The following is a 25,627-nucleotide window of genomic DNA, read 5'->3' as shown; positions in this document are numbered from 1 at the left end:
TTCTAAGCTATATTAACTCTCAATGAGCCTAAAGGGCGCTAGAGCATTTCAAATATGCTCCCATTAGACATTCAAAGGACTGAATAAATTAAGACCAGCAAGAAGTTGCTGGACACTGTTTTTCTGTGCTGTGATGATGTGGATTTGAAAATTAACTAGACTAGAGGTTAGTTCGCCAAACCTTTAGCTGGACTCCACAGGGCACTAGAAGAGTTGGAAGACCCAGGTCTACATGGCTGTGGACTATGAACCGTGAATAGATGAGTGGAGAAGCATTGAATTAAAAGTTCGAGATAGAGATGACTGGCAAAATCTAACAAGAGGCCCTTTGCGTCAATAGGCGTATGAGCAGATGATGACTCAAGATTCCTTATATACTTACAATTTATACAGAAAAAAATCCTATTAGAGCGCGGTTCCAGAAGCATATAGTTTTAAATATGTATATATAACCACATGATTATTATAATTACTATTATAGCTAAGCTACAACCCTACTTTCTAATGCGGATGATCAAGGCCCAATGGCTCAAATATGGAGAGCAGCCCAATGTGGATATAAACTATTAATTATAACTATATTAAAAATAATAAAAATTCATTAAATGCCCTATTAAAATGTGTTAAATAGGCCGTAAAGTAGTAAGTAGATCTTATAATATCAAGGATACAATCTTCGCCCTAACATGTTGAGCCACATAACTGAATGTGCTGTATTATTACTAAACACACTTCCCCCCCCCCCCCTCCTCTCTCTCATCCTGCCTCCACATGCCTGTGAGTTCAGTTCACAGAAATATTTTCTTCGGCCATGACTGAAGAGGAACGTACTGAAAAGACCCTCAAGGTTCTTTCTGGTTAATACTAATTATATCTGGATTTATTCAGTTCTTGTAAAACGGAAATGACTGCAGTTAATATCATTTATCTTATTATACATTTTTTTTCTTAGCGTGGTCAGCTTTTTTAATATTTTTTTTTCCAGCTGTTGGATATGATTGACATTGGTATAATGTCTGATTAAGAATGTTAATATAATTCGATGAACTTTCTATAAGCTAAGTAAGCTCTGCATTGTCACCAAACGCTTCAAAACCTTTAAAGTCTTTTGACGGATCTTTTACCTTTAATAATTTAATTCTTAAACTAGTTTTTCGTGCAAAACCTTTCATTATTTCCAATATCTTATCATCCTGCTTATAATTTTACCATGTTATTGCTGTTCTTAAAAATTTCCATTATTCCTTGCTTCCTTTCCTCACTAGGCTGTTTTCCCTGTTGTGGCCTTTGGGCTCATAGCATGCTGCTTTTCTAACTAGGGTTGTAGCTTAGCAAGTATTAATAATAATAATTATCTTAAACACACGGTGTTTATTTCATTTATTATTATTATTATTATTACTATTATTAGCTAAGCTACAACCCTAGTTGGAAAGATGCTATAAGCCCAAGGGCCCAAACTGGGATAAATAGCCCAGTGAGAAAAGGAAATGGAAATAAAAGATATGGTCTAATCAATTAGAACTGTGATACCTTATCTTTTATTTATTTTTCATAATTTTAGAATAAGTTTTCCCGTTTGAAAACTTAACATAAAACTCAGGTTCCGAGACCTTTGTCTCAAGCCATATGATTTATTCATCCTTTGCCTTAAACACACAACAAATGAAAGTTTTTAGTACACTGTAGGACAAAGACCTCAGACATGTCTTTATTGCTGTTTGAGGTCTGGCTAGTTTTCATCACCACGCTGGCCATTACGGATTGATGATGGTGGGAGACTTTAGTCAGCTGGCTCACAGCAAGTCAACCTAGTATGTTTGACCATGTATAGTACAGCTTTGCTGATAAAGGCAATACACAATCTTTCACCACGTCAGGGTATCTCCATATTTTTTAAAATTAACATTGTCACAATTGGGTTAGTTTAGTAATTACGTAAAATATTTATTGATAACTTTCAATTTTATTCTTTTTATGGGTTAGAAAAAAAATATTTTGAAGTTTGTGTGGATATTCCGGCCAGAAGACAATACACGATGTTGGTGTGAAATGGGTCTGCCGTAGCGCAAGTATAGTGAAAATTTAATGCATGCTGGAAATTGGATGGATGGTGAAAATTGCATGCCTAGTACGGTTGCCAGTTTTCTAAGACAAATTATAATTGTCCATCCTTTCCCTGTAGATTTCGTTGGAGATAGTTTAATTGTCTATAAGACAATACAAAAGGGAGGGGCGTGGTTTGTAGTGTATCTTATCTTAATTTTTTAGCTTTTTTCCCCTCAAGAGGCAAATGTCATGGATTTGGGACAGAGGCTCGAGGGAGGCCATTCAGTGCATATAGGCAACTTGAGGAAAAAAAATGATAGCTTAATCAGAGATTCGTGAAGCCCGCTCGTGGATGGCAGAGCAAGGGGCGGTTACCTTAACCCTAGCAAGCAGAACAATGTCCTATATACTAACCCTATACAAGCTCTCAAGCTAGAACCAGAGGGGGCCAGGCAATGGCTGCTGATGACCCTGCAGGTAGACTTATAGGCTCTCATAAACTCCATCTTTAGCTGCGCAAAGATGGTGAAGTTGCAGGCTTGAAAGAAACTTCGAACTTGAGCGGAGGACCATTGTTATTACAGGGTAGGCTACAACCCTAGTTGGAAAAGCAGGATGCTATAAACCCAAGGGCTCCAAAAGGAAAAATAGCCCAGTGAGGAAAAGAAACTAGGACATAAATGAACAAAAGAATGAACCATCAAAATAATAAAACTGTAAAATTAAAAGAGATCCTTCACATTTAAACTAAAAACTTCAAAAAAACGGAAGAGCAAAAGAATTGAGATAGAACAGTATGTCAGTGTGTCCTCAAGCAACAGATCTCTAACCTAAGACAGTGGAAGACCATGGTACAGAGGCTATGGCACTACTCGAGACTAGAGCAATAGTTTGATTTTTGAGTGCCCCTCTCCTAGAGGAGTTGCTTACCATGGCTGAAGTCTCTCACCCTTACCAAGAGGAAAGTAGACACTGTACAATTACATTGCAGTAGTTGACCCATTGAGCAAAGAATTTTTGGGTAATCTGTTGCCAGGTGTATAAGGACAGGGGATTGTGGGGAGAATAGGCCAGACAATTCTGTGTACGTGTAGACACGGACTAAATGAGCCGTAACCAGAGATCCTTTGTAGTACTCTGGCCAGTCAAAGAATAACACTAGATGTGGTTCTTTTAGTTCTAATTCTTGTTTTCCCATCGGACTATGAAACTGGGATGAATTGTGTTGATAAAATATTGCATTTATAATTATTAGAAACATTGAGCTATGTGGTTAATAAAGTTTACACCCATTCATTGATATAAGGGTGCCAGAATAATTGGAAATATAAATGTTAAATTAACATGTATGAAGTCTAGATAAAAAATTCAATTATGACTGTTTGCGGTATAGTTATATCTGATATTAACCCAACTTTGATATTAATAATTTACATATTTGGATATCCCTCTATACCCTATATTTAGGCATCCCCTGCCTTCCGCAGCCTTAATGTGCCTTCATGCAGGTAAAAAAAAAAAAAAAAAAAAAAGTTCACTGAACGCAACCTAAGTACAGGGCACTAACTCCTTACCTATTGGTCTCTGCCACTGCTGACAGCCTAGGGATTGAACGATCGTCGCTGCAATAAAGGTTTAAAGGCTGCTCATGAATGGTTTGAGGTAAGAGACAGTGACAATCCCTAACAAGCAAGACAAGGCCCTAGAGAGTATGTATAGATCTTGATAAGCGCCCAAGCCCCCCTCTCCACCGAAGCTAGGACCAAGGAGGACCAGGCTATGGCTGCTGATGACTGCAGATGACTGCAGATAGACCTATAGGCTCTACCAAACCTCCATCCTCATCTCACAAGGATGGTGATGTTGCAGCGACCAATATCACTGCAAATAAAGCTCTCGCCTTAATACCATGATAATGCTGCCTAGCAATGAAGTGTGGGAATAATGAATGCGAAATTAAGACTTACAAAGAGTCTTGAGACAGTTTCGAAATTATATATTTCTTTAGTAATGCTTTAAATTAGACAACTTTGACTTCTTGGAGATTACGAACCTGGAAAAGTCTGCTGTGCTGTGGGAGGTGGCAACACAGGACAGTGATAATGTCGAGTCTTTAACAGATTAATGTTCAGCTATGAAACATTATTTCCAATGACTGGTTTGCGTGTTTACACACACACTAGTATAAGCTGCTTTTCAAACAAAAGTAAAACATCAAAGTAAAGGTTCTCATAATTGCGCTCTATAAGCCAAGAGAGACTCCCAAAAGTGTTCATGCCATAAATGACCTGCTCCTATCACTTGTATTATAAAGTCAAGCTCCTGTTCCCGGTTTTATTTTTTCGTCCAGTTTAATTACCCTCAAAGTAACTAGATGGTCTTAATGTTAGTTCTTAAAATAGTATGTGTGTATATATATATATATATATATATATACATATATATATATATATACATATATATGTATGTATATATATATATATATATACATATATATATATATATATATATACATATATATATACACACACATAAAATATACACTATATACATATATATACATATGAATATACATATACACATATACACATACAATTGTGTATATATATGTAATATATATACGCACACGTATATATGCGTATAATATATATATATATATATATATACATACAGTATATATATATATATACATACAGTGTATATATATATATATATATACATACAGTATATATATATATATACATACAGTATATATATATATATATATATACATACAGTATATATATATATATATATATACATACAGTATATATATATATATATACATACAGTATATATATATATATATATACATACAGTATATATATATATATATATACATACAGTATATATATATATATATATACATATACAATATATATATATATATATATATACATATATATATATATATATATACATATATATATATACATACAGTATATATATATATATATATGTACATACAGTATAATATATATATATATGTACATACAGTATATATATATATATATATATGTACATACAGTATATATATATATATATATGTACATACAGTATATATATATATATATACATACAGTATATATATATATATATATACATACAGTATATATATATATATATATATACATACAGTATATATATATATATATACATACAGTATATATATATATATATATATGTATATATGTGTGTGTGTGTGTGTGTGTGTGTATGTATATATATATATATATACATACAGTATATATATATATATATACATACAGTATATATATATATATACATACAGTATATATATATATATATATATATGTATATATGTGTGTGTGTGTGTGTGTGTATGTATATATATATATATATATAGATATATATATATATATATATATAATGTGTGTATATGTGTGTATATATATATATATATATATTATACACGTTTGTGTATATTTATGTTTGTATGTATGTATGTATGTATGTATGTATGTATATATATACGTTTGTGTATATTTATGTTTGTATGTATGTATGTATGTATGTATGTATGTATATATATATATATGTATATATATATAAACGTGCATATATTTGTATATATCTATATATATATATATATATATATACATATATATATATATATATATATATTATACACGTTTGTGTATATTTATGTTTGTGTATGTATGTATGTATATATATATATATATATATATACACGTGCATATATTTGTATATATCTATCTATATATATATATATATATATATATAATTATTTATATATATTTATATATTTTATATATATATTATATATTATGTACACACTTATATATATATATATATATATGTATATATATATATGACAATATATATATATATATATATATACATATATACATATATATATATACACGTGCATATATTTGTATATATATATAATTATTTATATATATTTATATATTTATATATATATTATATATTATGTACACCTTTTATATTATGTACACACTTTTATATATACATATATACATATATACATATATATACACGTGCATATATTTGTATATATATATATAATTATTTATATATATTTATATATATATATTATATATTATGTACACACTTATATATATATATATATATATATATGACATATATATATGACATATATATAGTATATATATAATGTATATATATATGTATATATATTTTATTACTTATAGTTTATTTCCTAATTTCTTCTCCCCATTTGGCTATTTTTCCTTCTTGGAGCCCCTGGCCTTATATAATCATGCTTTTCCAACTAAGGTTGTAGCTTAGCTAATAATGATTATGATGATGATGATTATATGCACCGGCTTCAAATGGGGTCCCCACCCCGCCGCTGGGCCAATTGGCCCAAATTCTATTACTCAATCTAGCAGAATTGGTGTGTAGTGGGTTTTCTTAATTCTATTTAATGAATCTAAAAGAATTTTATGTTTAAAGCACTATTATGCCCGGATGAGAGTAGTTTCCTTACCTGTAATTTTCTAGCTTGTGGTTAACTGAATGTTTATGTAAATTATAAAAGTAAATTGTGAATTTGAAGAGCATTTGTTTTGCCAAAATAGTTACCTCCGCCAACGAAGTTGGAAATAGGCTAGGTTTTCACCCGTGTTTGTGAACTGCTTCCTGGCCACAACTTTTAATCGTAGCGTAATAAAACTTGCCAGAATTAACTGTTCTTTAAATAGCTGGAAATCATTAAATTTTGGAAGGTCAAAGGACGAGGTCACGGTCAAGCAAAATTTCCAATTCCTGCAATCAGCCATAAGTTTAGACATCGTTGTCACAAACTTCAAACTTGGTTCATGTTAGTGTATAAAAAATAGATTATAATTAATAAATGTCAACATCTAGAAGAAATAAGGTCTGAACTCTGAGCGCCGTTCTAGTTTAAGAATGTCAGCACCTTATTACCAGCTATTACTGTACACCTAATTTTGCTTTGCTGAACTGAGATATATCAAGATTTCATGAAATTGATTTGCTTCAGTGTATCGGATTTTGAATATTTAAAAGTGCTTTTAATCCTGTAATAATTGAATCAGTGGATTAAAGATAATTACTTCTGAAGGAACGCATTTATATAAAATCTTAATCACAAGCGATTATAATCACTTTAGTTATAAAAAAAGTTATAAAAAAGTTAATCTTTCGCACACCACTCGATCAGCTGTTGCTAGGTAAACAGGAAGTCCTCTCTCTCTCTCTCTCTCTCTCTCTCTCTCTCTCTCTTCATATTTTTCTCTTTTTCTTTCTTTACTCATTTTTCTTTCTCATATTTTTCTTTTCTCTCTCTCTCTCTCTCTCTCTCGTCTCTCTCTCTCTCTCTCTCCATTTCTTTCTTTTCTACTATATTTACTTCTCTTCTATCTTTCTGTCTTTTCTTTATTTTTATCTTTACTTTTTCTCTTCTCTCTCAAGGTCGTCAAACAAGAACTTTCGATGTCGTCAAACAAGAACTTTCGATGTGTTTTGCCCAAAACCTGATTAATGAATTATCAAATGGGCCTGTTACCCCTGGCCTGACATTTTCACGTCGGTTGTAAATTAAAGGTGATCCAGATATACTTGAATGTTTACCAGGTCTAAGGCTAAACTACATTAGAGGTCAACCATAAAAGATTTTTTTTAGATATATAACTTCTCTCTGAAGTTTTTTTTTTTTTTTTTTTTTTTTTTTTAATATTTAAGTATTCGATACAATAGTGGTACTCTTGGTGCCATACTTGGTTTTCAAGGCTTTATAAACTGGTTTTATTTTAAGAGCAGGTTTTTTTTACGTATATTTATGTTATTGTATAAAGATTCAAGTGACCATATTTTTTTTATTTTTTTTTTGTATAATTTATGATAAATTTATCCTAAACTGCAAAACTTAAATATTGTGTTGAATAATTTTACACTAATTACATTACAATTAAGATTTATCATTTTACTTTTTCGTAATTATTCTAGAGCGAAGTTGGATTCATAACTTATTTATTAATCTAAATTCGTGTAAATGAAGTTTTAGCCTTAATTTTAATTTAATGTATAAACTTAAATTATAACTGAACTTGCGTTGGATAATTTGTTTTTTAGCGTTGGAATATTTTCCTCATCTGGTTTAAGTCATCAGTTGTGAAGACTGTGAACAACTGGATTTGGCTAAATTTTTTTTAAGAACTAGTCGTGAAAGAAATTCATTAAATCAGTAGTTTCCTCCTACACCTACTGACTCATAGGGCCTCTTGTTAGATTTCGCCAGTCTTCTTTAGAGCATTCAAATCGAAAACTCCATTCACAAGTTCCTACTTCACGCTTCATAGTCCTCAGCCATGTAGGCCTTGGTCTTCCAACTCCTCTAGTGCCTTGTTGAATGTTTGGTGAACTAATCTTTCGCGAAATGCAGAGCAAGCTCAAACCATCTCAATCCATCCCTCACTATGATCACAAACGTACATAAAACTAAACGGAAATTAGTTAATACATAAAACAAAATATTCATATGTAAAATTGTATTGCACTAAATTTGTAAAATAAATTGACATTGATCTATCGCAGTATGAGTGAGCGTAATTAGTTTTCGATTAAGTAAATCACATTTCTTTATGGTGTTTAATCAGGAAGACAATTTTTTTTTTACCGGAATTAAACTCTTAGTCCCTGTCAAAGCTTAAGACAAATTAATACAGAGCTCTTATTAGTATTACTTCCTAAGCTACAACCCTAGTCGGAAAAAGCAACAGGGAAAATAGCCCAGAGAGGAAAAGTAAAGAAATAAACTCTTGACGTTATGAACAATTAAAACATTTAAGAGAACCGTAAAAGCGTTAAAATTTTCTGCATATACACACTATAGGAAATTAAAGAAAACGAAAGGAAGAAACAAAGACAGAATTGTCAGTGTACCTTAAAAAAAATAACTGCAATGAACGCTTTTGGTTATAACTCACTATACACTTAAAAAAGAAAAATAGAGAAATAGAGAGGAAGACATAAGACAGAATAGTGTCTGTGTACCTTTAAACAAGACTGCAATGAAAACTTTTTTTTGTCATTTTGAGTGTTTCTGATTAAATTCTTCAATTTTGGTCTACCGTTGCTATGTTATGCTGCCCCCTTTTAAGAAAGAACTTTAAAGGGAGGAATTGCTCCTCTTACTAGCCTCTCCTCGACCTCTGGTACACCCGCTTATGACCTACTTTTATATATTCATTCGGATTTATAATTTTTGTGTATCTATGGGGGTTTTCTAGAGTCGCCTTTTAAAAGATTTAAAGGTCCATAATGAATGGCAGAGGGAAGGAACTGTGACATTGCCCTATCGAGCAGGAGACTACCGTAGAGACTGACCATACTTATGATCAGCGCCCTAACCCCTTCTCCGCTCAAGCTAGGACCAAGAAGGGCCAGGCAATGGCTGCTGATATCTCTACAGATAGACCTGTAAGCCCCAAACCCCCCATCCTTGTCTTACAAGGATGCTGAGGTTGCAGTGACCAGAGAAACTAAAGTTTGGGCAGGAGTCTTAACCAGTCTGGTGTTCACCAGTTAGGGACTTTATCACATAGGCTACCACAACCCTAACTGAATAAAATCCCCGGGCCCAGTGCCTGAGTATTATTGATAGCCATGGCTAATTTCGTTAACGCTGAATGGCATTTGATGCCAGAGTACATGGCATAAGAACTAAATTTTATATAAAACTTTATAATTTCCTGATACTACCTCTGGCTAATTTCCTGAAACATCAAACCATGATACTTTTAGATGAGATGACTCGCCCCCACCCCCACCTCTTTTCCCAAAACCTTTGATTATATGACAATGGTAATTTTAGTTCCTGGCTTATTTTCAAACTGTTTTTTTTTTTTTCCAGAGAAATTTAAAGTCATTGGTTTAAGCTCTGTGGTTTAAGACTTCACACTATAAGCTCTGAATAAAGTCCCTAAGCAGAGACAAACTTTAAATAGGTGTTTGTAATTTTAACAAACTAGTTCTCCTAGTTAAGAAAACTTAGATATTTTAGTTTGGGTTTTAACTGGTAATTTAAGCTCTCATCGTGGATTTTTTTTTTTTTTTTTTTTGGACAGACAGGATATTTTAAGCATTATTTCGTTATGTTAGTTTTTCTCAAACATTACGTATTGATTTTAACACGGATGAAAAATATACAAATGTAAACTTTATCAAATTCTGAAACTAAATAAATATATATTTAACAAATGCACATAGAATTCGTCAATTATATACTGGTTTATACAACTTTAGATCTTCATAATTTTCGTTGTGTACTTCCTTACTGCACTACGCTGCTTTTTCCCTAAGAGCACTTGGGCTTACAGCGTTAATTTTTCCTCACAATAAAGCTAGCGCTTGACAAGAATATTTATGATAATGTATTTGATAACACTTCCCATATACTGTTGGAACTTCTTTTTCTAAAAACTACTACATAAAATGTCTTTGTTCCTACATAATTGGGTATTGATGGCTATTCCATTGCTAGTTTTCCTTATTGGAGGCCTTGGGTTTATGACTTCTTGCTTTTCCACCTGAGGTTGTAGCTTAGCGAGTAAATAATAATAATAATAATAATAATAATAATAATAATAATAATAATAATAATAATGTAGTAAATAAAAATAATGATAATAATTATTATAATGGAGTTTACAGCTTGGTTTATCTTTTAACGGCTCGAGCGCTTTTATTCCAAATTGGTTTACGCAGTACTTTTTTTTTCTGAACTTACAAAAGGATTAGTTAGGGTTATGTTATCCTCTACTCCTCCGTCTATTGACGCAAAGGGCCTCTGTTAAATTTTGCCAGTCTTCTCTATCTTGAGCTTTTAAATTAATAATTCTCCACTCATCAAATCCTGCTTTACGCTTCATAGTACTCACCCATGTAGGCCTGGGTTTTCAAACTCTTCTAGTGTCTTGTACAGCCCTATTGAAAGTTTGGTTAACTAATCTCTTTGAGAGAGCGAGAACTATGCCCAAGCCACCTCGATCTACCCCTCGCAATACTCTCATCCTTTTTGACACATGTTATCTTAGCTCATTTTTTTCTATTAACTTCTAGGCAACTATTTTAAAATTAAATAATTTGTACTACAACCGAATGACTAAAGAACAGTTCCTCTGCAGGGACACTAGGCCGGGACATTTCACTCTTGAGCAACATAGCTCGTTATCTCTCTCCATAGCAATTAATATTCTAAGATACCCATTCACTCGTGGACCTTGGCGCTGTTCTATATTCGCTCAGGGTCGTCATATCCCAAGGGGGTATTCTATATTTAGATGAAAGGGAGAAGTGACCCAGACGTGCTGAACGTCATCGCTACATTGCCCACTGTATGCGGAAATAGTGTCGGTGGACCTGTAAACATTTTTATAACAACGATATGATTGGAGATATTTTCACATTTTTTATAACCCTTTTGGAACGTGACTGCGGATTATTTTCCTCACGCGAAATTATTTTAATTTTTTCCCCGGAAGCTCTTGATTTTACCCTTGAGGGCCAATACGTCTCGTCCAGAAGTGACTGGGCGAAGGGGGCCCGCTGGAACTGTCTGGACGACCTTGAATCCAGCGAGACACCTGCCCCCCCCCCCCCCCCCCTCTTGGTGTTCCTCTACCATCTACAGACCTCCCCATTCTGGAACCCGGCTCTCCTCCACCACCCGCCCACCATGCGAAGCTTAATCAGAGAGTTCCTGTTTGAGATTTGTCAGTTCGCAGCCAAACTCGGAGTAGGGTAGAGGTCTCTCTCCTTTACAGCTCTTCGTCCTGTCTCCTCCTCTTGTCTCGACAGCCCGTCCGTTTCGCAAATATCTCTTAAAATTGAGATTGTTTGAAGTCCCGGTGGGCGTTTCTGATTAAGAGAGTGCTTCCTCTGGTCTGTTAAAATTTAGGTGGTTTTGAGTCTTTTAATAAGAGCAGTCACCTGTTTTTTTTACGTGGAGAAGCTGAATTTGTGGTAATTAATTTTTATAATTTTGTTTTAAAATTTAACATAAAATTATGGGCCCGGTTAAAACTTTTAAGCTATAATTTTTCTCGTATTTTAGTGCAGTTTTGTCCAGTTTCTGAATTCTATCAGAAGAATATAATTTTTCTTCTTTACTTTAAATTTAATATGTTCATAATGATTTTCAAAAAAAAACTTATATTTATTTTGCATTCTTAAAAACCTTAATATTTAAATTGTTTAATCTTGTCATAATTTTGATACTTTGATCAATTAGTATAATTTAAATGTAACTCTTATCGCTTTTTAGAGTAAATTTTAAACTCTATTTCTTAACATAAATCCTTCTCTTCCACAGGATAGAAATCACACTTGGACGTCTTCGAAGAAAACTTTTTTCCCCCAAAAAGTGTCTACGGTCAAATCTAAAGGTGTTTAGCTTCCTTAAACAAATCTCCGGAATCCATTGTTTTTTCCTACAATTTCCCTGAAGGAAAAACTCAGACCAAAGTATAACCCCGCAAGAGGAATTGAAAAAGACCATAAGAGCAAATCTATAACCATGGAGCTTTTCAAGGAAAACTTCCACAACGCCGAGGAATGCGTGGAACCTGTCCTTACAAAATCCAAAGGTATGTCACGTCTGTGGTTTGGATCTGATAGTTCAGTGATGCTGTGGTTTATTTTTCTGTTAGGTTGGGATGGGTTATTTTTGTCTGGGTCTGGGATGGAGTTTGTGTGTGTGTGTGTGTGTGTGTGTGTGTGTGTGTGTGTGTGGTTGCTTGCTGTTTTTACTTAGAACGTCCGAGTTATTATAAAAGAGGTTTAAAGATAGCCCACTGAATGGCAGGGACACGGAAGAGAGGACAATGCCCTAGGGACTGGGCAATGGCCTAGAGACCGACCATACATACATATTAGTGCCCAAACCTCCTCTCCATTAAGCTTTGACCAGAGAAGGAATCTTCACTTGACTGGCGTGGAAAAATGTTTAATTATTCTCAGAACTTACATTAGTTTAAATCCTCTTTTATAAACTGCGTGTGAAATCTTTTTTCTTGATGGTTGATAAATGACTTATTTTAGGAAGTCGGGAATACTACAATGAACTTTTTCCCCTAACACGCATGTTAGTTAAGTTTCCTTGATAATTTTAGTGTCCTAGGAAGCTGTGTGCTTGGTCACCGTTAAGTTATGCAACTTTTAACTCGTGGGTGGAGATGCAGTTTCGTGTAAATATAGCGCCTCGCTGAACAAGGTCTAAATCTTCTAAGTTTCATCAATTGGAATTGTCTCGAGTTGCTTTGGTAAAGTGGTTAATAAATTTACGATCTGCTAGATGCTATTTTCAAGTCACATGAGTAGGCCTAAGTAAAAATATCCAGATTAGGCCTATTAGAATGGAGATTACGTTGAGTAAAGTAGTTGAAACCATATCTGCTTTTATAAATTTTAACTTCTTTAACCATCCAGTTTTATGCTAGAGTAGTTAATCAGTTGCTTAAAAACTGAAATTTGTTAAGGCATTTTTATTTAGTGAAATTAACATAAAACTTGTATCTTAGGTTCTTATGCTTTTACTATGAGATGCAGATTGTGCAATGGATAGTATACTGTTGACGTAGTGCATATCTTTGTTTTATAGGTTTAGGTTTTGCATTTGAAATAATTTAGGTGCCATCCTAGGCTTAGATTTTGAGCATGAAACAAAATTCTAACCTAGGATTATAATTTTGCTCTTGAAATAAATTAATGCTAAATTATAGCATATCTATAGAGGTATTCAGGTTCCATATTTTCAACTTAATGTTGTGAACGTTAACGAGTTCGTATATATGTACATTTAAAATCTAGAATAATCTGTTTTAGTTTTAGAAGCAATATTTGAAATCTCTATTTTGAACGTAGTGTCCTTGTACATGGTGCTAAATATAGGATAGTAAATTGTGCATTTTGTTATTACTGCTGGGAAATTGCTTTTTATTTTTTAATTGTTGGGAAAACTATAATTTTCCTGAAATGACAACAAAGAATTTAGTTCTGTAAAATAAGCTTTCATAAAACTCAGCCCAATTTAAACGGATGTGTCTGTAGACCAAAATAGTATTTGGATATTTTTCAACTGATGTTAAGTGTGCTTAGTAATGGCCTTATGGTGATTATGTTTAAAAAGAAAAAAATATTTTTATTCTATGTTAAGTTATTAGTTTTAGGCCTTATTACTTTCCATACTATATCTCCTTAGCAGTTGAGTAATTAATATTTTTCGAATAATTTTACCAGTTCAAATAAACAGTTTAGTTATAGCATCTTAAACGTACTGACATTGATACTTGAAATGTATTACTCTTTTCGTAAATTTCTTTAAATATACCAAATTTACACGACAGCGCTAAGGAATATAGTCCGTACTATGAATGAATTTGGTTTAACACCTGTGCTTACTTGGGGGCATTGGACTGAAGTTAGGCCTAAGGTTGCCCTTGGTGGTGGCAGGTGTAGAGGAGCACGGATGGGCGCATCCCGCTATGGCTGACCATTAATGGTTAGTCTCTGCATTTTTGTGTAGTTTTAATGTCCAGACCTTTGGCTGACTATTTCAATGGTTACTTCTCAATCATGAGGCTCAACAATACACAGTATTCTAGAAGTTTTATTCCAGGTGTTACCAAGTTTTGGAATGATCTTCCTAATCGGGTAGTTGAATCAGTAGAACTTCAAAAGTTCAAAGTTGCAGTAATTTTTTTTATGTTGACCAGGCTGACATAAATCTTTTTATAGTTTATATATGAAATCTGTTTTGACGTTGTTAATAGTTTAAATAGGACTTATCTGTTTTGACGCTTACTGTTTTTAGAATATATTAATTTATTCTCATCATTTATTTATTTCCTTATTTCCTTTCCTCACCTGGCTGTTTTTCCCTGTTGGAGCCCTTGGGCTTATAACATCTTGCTTTTCCAACTAGGGTTGTAACTTGGCTAGTAATAAGAGTTGAAACTTTCATATACCTACGTAGGTCCTTTATAATAGGATTATAATTATATAAAGCTAGACCTTTATTCTTTTTAATTCTTAAGGAGAGTTTACAAGGTCAATCCCGGTTCTACAGAAAAGGTTGAAGTGATGTTAGAACGGGAAAACTGGGTATTTGGTTGTCGAACGGTTCGAAGAATGTTCTAGTCTGCCTTTTGTGGGCGGGGCTTCATTGTACACAAACCTTATGCATTTATTATTATTATTACTATCCAAGCTACAACCCTAGTTGGAAAAGCAAGATGCTATAAGCCCAGGGGCTCCAACAGGGAAAAATAGCTCAGTGAGGAAAGGAAATAAGGAAGTAAATAAATGAAGAGAACAAATTAACAATAAATCATTCTAAAATAAGAAACAACGTCAAAACAGACATGTCATATAATAAACTATCAACAACATCAAAAACAAATAATGTCATAAACTATAAAAAGACTGTCTGCCTGGTCAACAAAAAAGCATTTGCTCCAACTTTGAACTTTTGAAGTTCTACTGATTCAACCACCCGATTAGGAAGATCATTCCACAACTTGGTCACAGCTGGAATAAAACTTCTAGAGTACTGCGTAGTATTTTGTGGTAGACTCCCTCTTTGAGCCTTTTGATAAGCAGGTTCGACGAAACTTTCGACCCTGTAAACTTTGCTTACACGCAACCAGTTTGTTTTTTAACATTCAGGCAAAATCAAAATTCTATTGGACTGGACTTTGTCAAGAAAAGAAACAAAAAATACGGAAGATAGTCCACGTTTGATAGAATAGTAGCTGAGGTCAGGGAATCCTTCTTCCCAGAAGGTTGAAGAGGGCTGTTAGGTTATTGTTTTTTATCTCTTATTGGCTAATAAATGGTTGAACTTTTGATTTAGGAATACTCATTATCAACTTAAGCATTAAAACTACAAATCAATACTAGCATTGGCTTCAGTCTTCAACCTAGCAACAAATAGCAGAAGCTTTGGTACACATAACCGAAAGCGAAAGTTGCAAGTTTCAATGTTTGAACTGGTGCAGAATTCAGAATAGTCAAGTTGGTTTTGTCATTACTGTAAATATGCAATATAAAGAATTAACTCATAAATGAAGGGACTTGAAATTCTTGGTTCTTAATTGTGCAAATTTAATCTATTGCAGTTTTGCCTAAAGGTCAGTTGAATTAGACGTGATTTTAGCTTAGTTTACCGGTTGTATTGTAGCTCGGTCGACCGGTTGTATATTAGCTCGGTCGACCGGTATTTCTTTAAACGTTATTATCAACTATAATGGTACAATATGATAAGTTTGACTGTCTTGCAGAGGCTTCTCTGAAGTAATTTCAACAAATTTGATATATCAAAGACTCTCTCTCTCTCTCTCTCTCTCTCTCTCTCTCTCTCTCTCTCTCTCTCTCTCTCTCTCTCTCTCTCGTTTGTGAATTGTTATCTTAACGGAGAATCTAACGTTGTATGAGATACTTATGAAAATTGGAATCCAAATTATCAAAATTTTAAACAGCCGGGTGTAATTTTTATATATAAACTACGACTATCTTTTTTTTTATACTAAACATTCAGTTGCACGACGAAATATGTCTTAAACTTGTTGTAAGATAACAGATGGCCAGAAGTTTTCAAGAAAAAAAATCTTAAATATCATAGGCTTAACAGGTTCCACATCTTGAAGACTAGAATTTTAGGCCTATGAAAGTGGGATATATAAAGATTCCAGGAAAGTCAGACTTTAACCTTAAGAATTTTCTCTTGAACATTTGAACTTAAGATAGCATGAATTTTGTAGTTAATGTTTTTAAGAGTTAAAGTTGCGTAAAGTACAAGTCTTGATACTATAGTTCCATTAGCTAGTAGTTCTTGAGTTATGATAAAATAAATGCTTGGTAGAAACATCCCTAGACGTTGCTGAGTTAATTTGATTAAAACTGGTTGCTGAAGAGTTTAAATTTTGTTAAATTATTGCTAAGTGCAAATTACTAAGACAAATTTGAACATAAAACTAGAAGTTGCATTGTATGTAGGGCAAGACATGCAAATCCATCGCTGGGTGCACTGGGTTAGTTTTTCCCGTTGGAGCCCTTGGGCTTATAAATTCCTGCTTTTTCAACTAGTTGTAGCTTAGCAAGTAAATACTACTACTACTACTACTACTACTACTAATAATAATAATAATAATAATAATAAAGGTTTTGCAGCGTTCCATCTGTCCCATAGCTGCACAAGCTGTTTTTCTTGTCTGAAATCTAACACTTGGTGCAACTGCATAGGCCCATTTTCCTAGTTTAATGTTGCTGGCCTATCTACTAGTTTAAATTCATAAATCAGTCAATATAAAGGCAAAATACTACACGGTATTCTATAAGTTATATTTTAGCTGTAACCTGAGTATGGAATTCTTCAATTTCTAGTAGTTTAATTAGTCGAACGCGGGATTTTTATCTTTTTATAAACTTTTCCGTTAACCCGGTTAACATTTTTCATAATTTTAAATGTTAATCGATGTTCCTCAACCTCATCTTCCAGTTTTTTTCTCTTGGTTATTTATAGCGAGGTCCTTTTTTTCCTTCTCACACTCCTGCTTTATCTGTTGGAGCCTTTAGGCTTATAGCATTCTGATTGTCCACCAAGTTTGTAGGTTGCCAAGACTATTTTGCCTCTAGCGAAGGAAGCGGCTTCAAGATTAACAGCCAAGGATGTATATGACTAAACTATAAAATATTTTATGCAACACTAGTATACAGAGTCGGACGCAAATGCATAGGTCAGGCGTGAACACTTTCTTCGAACCTTTCGTCCAAAGTGTGACTACAAAATCCCCCGTTCACATGTTGGAGAATCACTTCAAACATTTATCTGTCGAACAGCTCAGCGAACCGTTTGACCTATACCGCCTTTAAGCTTAATTTTCTTTTTTTCACAATCTAGTAAATATTCTTGCTGTGCTAATTTGGAAATGATTAGTTGCCGAAGTCACAAAAGTTAATTTCCTGAAGTCCGCCACTGGTTAGATATATTGATTTCTTATAATAGTGGTATTTAGCGTTGTGTAATTGCTTGTGTAATTACGATAAAGGTTTAAAGGTCACTCATGAATGGCACACACGGGTAGGATAATGACAGTTAGAAACCACTATCTTGACATCACAGACAAAGTTAAAGCGGTAACCTCGATAATAAAATTTCGACAACAAAGATTAATATTTGATAAGGATTTTTTCTTGCCCTTGTTTCCTTTGTAGGCCTATGTGGTTTTCTTTAATGTTTTTCTTTAACTGACAATTCATTTTTTTCTTTTAGATTTACTTATATATTTTCCTATATTACTCTCCCCAGTTTTGAGACCCATTGTAACGCTAGTATTTATCTTGCACAATTAAGATTTCTATGTATTGACCCCAGACTTTTCTATAATGCGGCTTTGTAAGGCCTAGTTTTTAAGTTCAGGAGAATTTTACCTTGGCAATTTACTCTAATCCACCCATTCTTGCTAAGTTCTCTACGAAAACTTGCATCCTGCTTAGTCTGGCAGTATTTTGACTACCTTTTTGATACTAGGCCTAGCAGGAAGAGAATTTTCCTGAATTGCATAGGTCGCTAGCCAGGAAGTGCAGTTGCTGGAGCGATCATTTTTCAGAGGCCGGCACATTTGAGGAGCAGGAAGTGTTAAACACCACGAGTAACGAGCTCCTCAATGATAATGACTAGATTGCTCCTCTGCAGTCTCTGGACGTCTCTCATGAAGTATGTATTACACGGAGCTTCGGGCCAGCTCTCAAGGACGCTTAGACCCAGTGAGCCCAGAACTTTTTGTTTGTTAGGTCTAGGTTAGAACTTTTAAAAATTAGAGGAAGCTTATACGTATACTTTAGTCTTCGGGACTAGACAATCCATATTTGTTCAATATTGTCAGTTTACTTTGTCATCGGGCTGTCAACATAATACTTTTTTTTTTTTCGTAATAAGTGAAAATTTGCCCAAGTTCTTAAAGATATGTTTATATATTAGTCTTGGTATATTTAATAAAGTCTACAAACCCAGACGAAGTTAGGATAATCCTCACAGTATAAAAATCCTCCCAAGCCCCTAGGGACGTGTTGGTACCACGTAACCTTCCCCAACGCGTTAGATTGTAGGCCTCGTAGTGACGGTCAATCCTTGACCCGGTTTACTCTAAAGGGGATTTGGACATTCTATCTTCCATGGCCGATAACTTAACCTTCACTATGAGTGGGATGATTCCGGAACTGGTGTGAAATTTGCCCATCCTAGCGCCCGTAAATAGGCAACGAATATACTAATAATCTTGCTTGGATAATACACTAAGCCAGTTAAATTTATTTTATTACTAGGCAAGCTACGATCATGGTTTGAAATTTTGAATGCTACTAGCTCAAGAGCTCAAACCGGGAAAGTAGCCATATGAGTGGAAATAACTATACAAGAAAATAAAGATAATTAAATTTATAATACTAAGTTAATTCATAAATTATATAATATAAAATTTGGAAATGGGTATAAACGTTAAATAAGTCTCAAAATATAAAATTTAAAGATCGGTAATAACGTTAAATAGGTCATATAAAACTGTGGGGGAAAAAAATAGCATCTTGATAGAAAAGCATTTATGTAAAAGTTGGAACTGATTCCCCGGATTCAACGCTCTGATTAGGAAGATCATTCCACAACATGGGCAGTTAGAATAAAACGAAGAAATTGTGAGGTTGTATAGACAGCGAAAATGTAGAGAATAGTACTAAAAAACTTTACCGATTTCTTAAGTATTGCGATAATATCATTGTTTCGCACTTCAACCATTGTATTTCAACTAGGTGATTTTGTCATTTTCGCTCCTGATTGTACCTGTGCGATTTCATTGCGTAGATAATGGTGAGAACTCTTGGTCCTCGTTGCCATTAAGAAACTAAGGCGTAACTCGTTCCCGCGATTTAAGAGAATGGTTTTAGCTGTATTTACAGAAACTATTGTTTATATTTGTCAAAGAGTAAAGTCTGGGATTAAGTTTTTATAAGCATTTTCTTCACACGTCATAGCTAGTTTCTTTTGGCTATATTTTGGAGGTCCATTAGCTACCGAAGTCAAAACGGAAAACTTAATTTTCTTAGATCTTCAACTACATATTGCTATATACACAACACGTGCATACCTTTTTCATGTAAGGTGCCAGTGTGCATATTAAAGTATGAAATATACAAAAGATATATATATATATATATATATATATATATATATATATATATATATATATATATATATATATATATATATATATATATATGTATATATATAGTGTGTATATATATAGTGTGTATATATATAGTGTGTATATATATAGTGTGTATATATATAGTGTGTATATATATAGTGTATATATATATATGTATATATATATATATGTGTATATATATATATGTATATATATATATATGTATATATATATATATATATATATATATATATATATATATATATATATGTGTGTGTGTATATATATATATATATATATATATATATATATATATATATATATATATATATATATATATATATATATATTATTCGGTGTAAGTTGACTGTCTAATGCAAGGTCTTTAGTGGTACAATGTATCACTTTTTGCAGATATAAGTACGATCTTTTAGATAAGAGTAGGTGTTCTCGTGATGGTATACGTGGATCAGGTAGTGAACGCTTAATAAAAAGTCTCCCAAGGCCACAGGGAGAGGTTCATAGTCCCAAAATCCCCCCCCCCCCCCCCCCGCCCTTTATCCCTTGATCATTGAAGTTTAGGGTTTAAGGTTGGGGGAATCCCGGTCTATAGGTGCGTTGACAGTTTTTCCCAGCCAATCCCTGCTAAAATAAGTTCTTTGGGCCTAATTATAGTCTTTAAAGTTTTACAAATGCAAATGCCTCAATTTTATTCGGATATCTTTAGTTTTATATATATATATATATATATATATATATATATATATATATATATATATATATATATATATATATATCTCTTTGATTGCATTACTTAGTAACTTTACTGCTCTTATTAGAATAGTTTGCTCAATGACCTTGTGCTTTGGATAACAAAGGGTGGACTGTCTTAAATCTTTACAAATAATAATAAAAAAAATATAGAATTTGTTGTTGGTGCTTTCGGAAATTCCAAGTGACTTCTCTATAACTGAAAATTGTCCTTGACAAAAAATGCTTGTAGGAAATTCTTAAGGGAGTTCCTTCTAAGGAAATGAAGAGGCGTTAGTCCTTGGTTTGACGAAACATTTAGAAATGCAGGACTATAGGCTGATGAAAGGGCTGGTAAAAGTAGATTTTAAGGCCCTTTCTTGACCTTCACTTGTAAGTGAAATGGTGACCTTCTAGACTTACCCCAATTGTTTTCATTCAAACTCACAGCAATAGTCTTAGTTTTAGGTTTGGATTCGGTACAGTATTTTGATGAACTTTGAGATTTTCTTATACCTTTGGAGTGAAAGTTATTATTTAAAGTTCGGTACGAGTTTAGTATCACTACATTGGTCTATAATTACTTATAGTACCAAACCATATAGTTCTTAATTCTATAAAAGATAAAGTTAGAACCTGTGTATCGCTATAGTGTTCTATTAACTGGTTTTAGTTCCAACCATACAGTTCTCAATTCTATTCAAGATAAAGTTAGAACCGGTGTAAGTCCGGTTCACGGGAAATGGTTCTGTCTCACGGTCCAGGTATATAAGCTTTATAGGAAACCACCACGCGGAGATTGTTCCACGTGGTTCAGAGAGACTTCACAACAACAATGAAAGCGGTAGACCTTGACCTAACTTTGTCAGTCTAAGAACGTTCTGTTAACCCTTTGCGTCATACTTGGTCTCTCTCTCTCTCTCTCTCTCTCTCTCTCTCTCTCTGTCTCTCTCTCTCTGTCTCTCTCTCTCTCTCTCTCTCTCTCTCTCTGAACTACGGTTGTATATTTGATTTACGAATCTCTCTCTCTCTCTCTCTCATATAAGGATTCTCTGAACTACGGTAGTATAATTGTTTAAACTCTCTCTCTCTCTCTCTCTCTCTCTCTCTCTCTCTCTCTCTCTCTCTCTCTCTCTCTCTCTCTCTCTCTTTTGATTTTTCCTAAATGTGTATAGATTTATATTGCAGCTCTTATTAAATACGAAATTGAAAGATTGCTGGACATTCTACTCAAACTTATCTGTTTTATGCAGCTATTTTAATGCCAAGGCCTGCTTGAATAGACTAATTTGCAATGTGGGAGGAAAAAGATAATCACTGCGGTCGTAACTTCTTCCTGGTTTGGCCAGTCTTGTGTTTTATCTTTTTATTTCTTTTTCATTTAATAATTGATCTATAGTTTATCGAGGTGAATGATGGCGCAGATGTGTCGGGTCTTAATATAAGTATATTCGTGAAGGAATAATTTTAAAATTTTCGGATCTGGCAACTGTGCAAGGTCATCCACCCATCCTGTCTGATAACTGCGCCGCTATTTTTTTTTTTCCTAGTTTTTATTAAATGGTACCACTTGTCCAAAGGGTCGTCACACACACACACACACACACACACACACACACACACACACACACACAGAAAAACTTAGATGAATATATTGATAAATCTTCTATTTTGCAATGTGAGGGTAATTAGCCACAAGGTTTCGCTGCAATATATAGTTCATAAATATTTCGTATATTCCAAAATACCCTGAATGTTTTCCTTATTAAATATTTGCAAAGGTTTCTTGGCTATTGGGTGTTTATGAACTAGGACTGCTTGAACAAGAACAAAGTTTTAAAAAGCACCGGAAGGAAGGGGGCAGTCAGTACTGACAGCATACCTTACCCCTTGTACAGTAAGAAGCCTAGCTGCCCTTGCATTATATCATTGTACTATCCATCTCTTAATCTCATTTTCGAACATCATAACTTATGCATTATTGTAAGTCTAGGGTTTTACAGTAGTAGATGAAGCTAGACTATAATTAGACCTTAGTGGGCCTCGCGCTAGGCTATATACCCCAAATCTTAGAGTCCAGTCAATACATACAAGGTGTCTTGTATCACCTTGATGTGTGTAGCATTTTCCTAAGGTTGAATGACAAGTATATAAAGATGGTTTTAAGGATAAGTTTTTTTTTTGCGCGGACACTATAGAAGGGACAGCCAGTTTTTTAAAAGGGGGCCTTGCCAGGGTACATTTTTTTTCTGCGTAGTTTGTTTTTTGGGGACAAGTTATGGTGATTTTTCAGTAACCTTGCTGCCTTAGTAGTTTGCGAGCAACTTTACACAAAAACTACTCTACAGATTGTTACCAAATTTGTAGTCTAGTTGAGTATTTATAACCCAAGGTTGAATCTACAATATTATGGAAAAATTTCACCAAAGTATAAGTACGCTGCAGTACTTCGAAAATAATCGTAATGTTAAGTAAATGATGTTGTTTAAGTTCTTGTTCGTGCAAATGCGCTAAACAATAACTGGACCAATTTCAACGACACTTTGACAGGAAGGGTATGATAGAATGACAAAATAAATCTGATAAAGAAAATTTCAAGTTCTAAGTACACAGTTAAGTTATGAGTAAAATAAGAATGTTGGGCTGGGCGAAGGCATCCTCTTAGTTTAGTTGTAACCGTAAACGCTGTTAACGGTTTGTTTTGATCTCCCATTCACTTTTATAATTTATAATAATAATTAAACTTCATTCGGGTTTTCTCTAAATTATCCTTACATTTTCTTATCTAAATCTCCAGTTTCAGCTTAGTCAGAGATGGATTAGATTTCCTTGTGTATATGGGTTTAGTAATAATTCTTTATTTAATTTGTCATTTTATACTAGAACTTTTATAATTTAGTCTGAATGCCAGTTTGTGCATTGATATTACATGCCCACATAGGTGGGTACATTTTTCATCTAATATGCTAGTTTTATTTTATACTAAAATAGTTTTTAGTGTCGGTTGCAATCCTGTTCTTGTTGAGTCATTTTGCTTACGTATTTAAAATCTCTTATCTCTCCCTTATAATACGAATGGGAATTTTAGACATTACTATATAAAATTTATACATTGAGTAGAATTTGTACACATGAATATGGATATAAAATTTTAATGAATGAATTCATGCTCATTAAATTGAAGATTTATTTTAGACTTTCATATGAAGTGTTAAATTTATACACAAATATGAATATAAAACTTAACATTAAAACTAATAAATATTTCGACACCCGAATAAATATTTTATCGATTTTCATAAGAATATAACTTGAGACATTTGAGGCCTTAGGCTGTGATTCTCCTCGGCCCAGATTTTCTTTTCTTAAAGAATTTTGATCGACCGTAATAGACAGCAATTTGAAGGCATGGTAGGTATTATTACTAGAAGTGGTACATGCAGTTATATTCTTTTCTTGTCTGTGACAGCGAAGCTCTTGTTAATTTTAGAGGGGGTTTGAGGTGACTCAAGGTCAGGTTCGCCTTTGAGAATATTACAAAATTTATTTAGTTTATTTAAGTTTTTATAAAAGTGCATTAACCTCTCTCTCTCTCTCTCTCTAGTAACCTAAAGCATATAGGAGGGAGAGAGAGAGAGAGAGAGAGAGAGAGAGAGAGAGAGAGAGAGAGAGAGAGAGAGAGAGCGGTGTGTTGCTCTTAACGTGACCAAGTTCCTCTACGAGAGAGAGAGAGAGAGAGAGAGAGAGAGAGAGAGAGAGAGAGAGAGAGAGAGAGAGATGCTCTTAACGTGACTAAGTTCCTCTGCGAGATGAATATATTAAGTCATAACTTTTTTGTGAGAAAAAGATGCTATTTATATATAATTCAACAAATTAATTCTTTTAATTTCATAGATTTTTTATAGTGCACAATAAACTAAACATTGTTGTCGTGGAACTTTATTCGATACTGCATGACTCCTCGTAAATGTTACTCGGTACAAAAGCCCTTGAAATTGCACTGTCATCTTTATAGTTACATTGAAAGGGTCAAGCAAGAATAGCTACCGGTTCTACCGTGTAGCCTTTAGATGAAAAATTAATTTAAAATATAAAATTTATAAAAGTTGTGCCTAGGCCTATTCAAGGATTTAAATCTACATAGATAAAACTAAGTCTTGTAAATTTTAATGTTTATTTTGCTAAGTACTATTTGGAATGTTGATTAATTTAAATTAATTTTTGCATACTGTGCTATGTTAAGAGTTCAGGTCTGCTAGTCATAGTGTTTGGCAAAGTGAGCGTTGAAAGTCTTATAACGGTTTTTACATGTATTTGACTTTTCAGATGTACAGTATTTATGTAAACAAAGTTGGTTTGGAAGTAACTTTTATTTGCATCAATTTGACTAATATTTATTTGCATAATCTGATGTTTTTGCAACTTTTAACTGCGGTGGTCAACTGCGCATTTGATAATCTTCTCCAATGACTCTGCCCTTGACTCTTCGTAACAAGACTATTATAATGTCTATAGTCATTTCGAGATGCCAGTTTCTTAAA

At 33.4% G+C, this 25,627-nt stretch overlaps 1 protein-coding gene across 3 annotated transcripts in view; it reads left to right on the top strand.

Annotated features, from left to right (window-relative positions):
* Positions 1-25,627, top strand: part of LOC137622203 (beta,beta-carotene 15,15'-dioxygenase-like) — a 44,887-nt gene that overhangs the window by 5,733 nt on the left and 13,527 nt on the right. For 2 of the 3 annotated variants that reach the window (XM_068352668.1, XM_068352670.1), the window contains exon 2: positions 12,452-12,725. In XM_068352668.1, the coding sequence (XP_068208769.1) occupies positions 12,656-12,725 (70 nt within the window). In that variant the 5' untranslated portion in view covers positions 12,452-12,655. Of the gene's footprint in view, positions 1-11,852; positions 12,103-12,451; positions 12,726-25,627 lie in introns of those variants that run through there. The other variant, XM_068352669.1, reaches the window with a different exon arrangement.

Source organism: Palaemon carinicauda, chromosome 29 (genome assembly GCF_036898095.1).
Source record: "Palaemon carinicauda isolate YSFRI2023 chromosome 29, ASM3689809v2, whole genome shotgun sequence".
Taxonomy (NCBI): Eukaryota; Metazoa; Arthropoda; class Malacostraca; order Decapoda; family Palaemonidae; genus Palaemon; species Palaemon carinicauda.
This window is presented reverse-complemented; position numbering and strand designations above follow the sequence as displayed.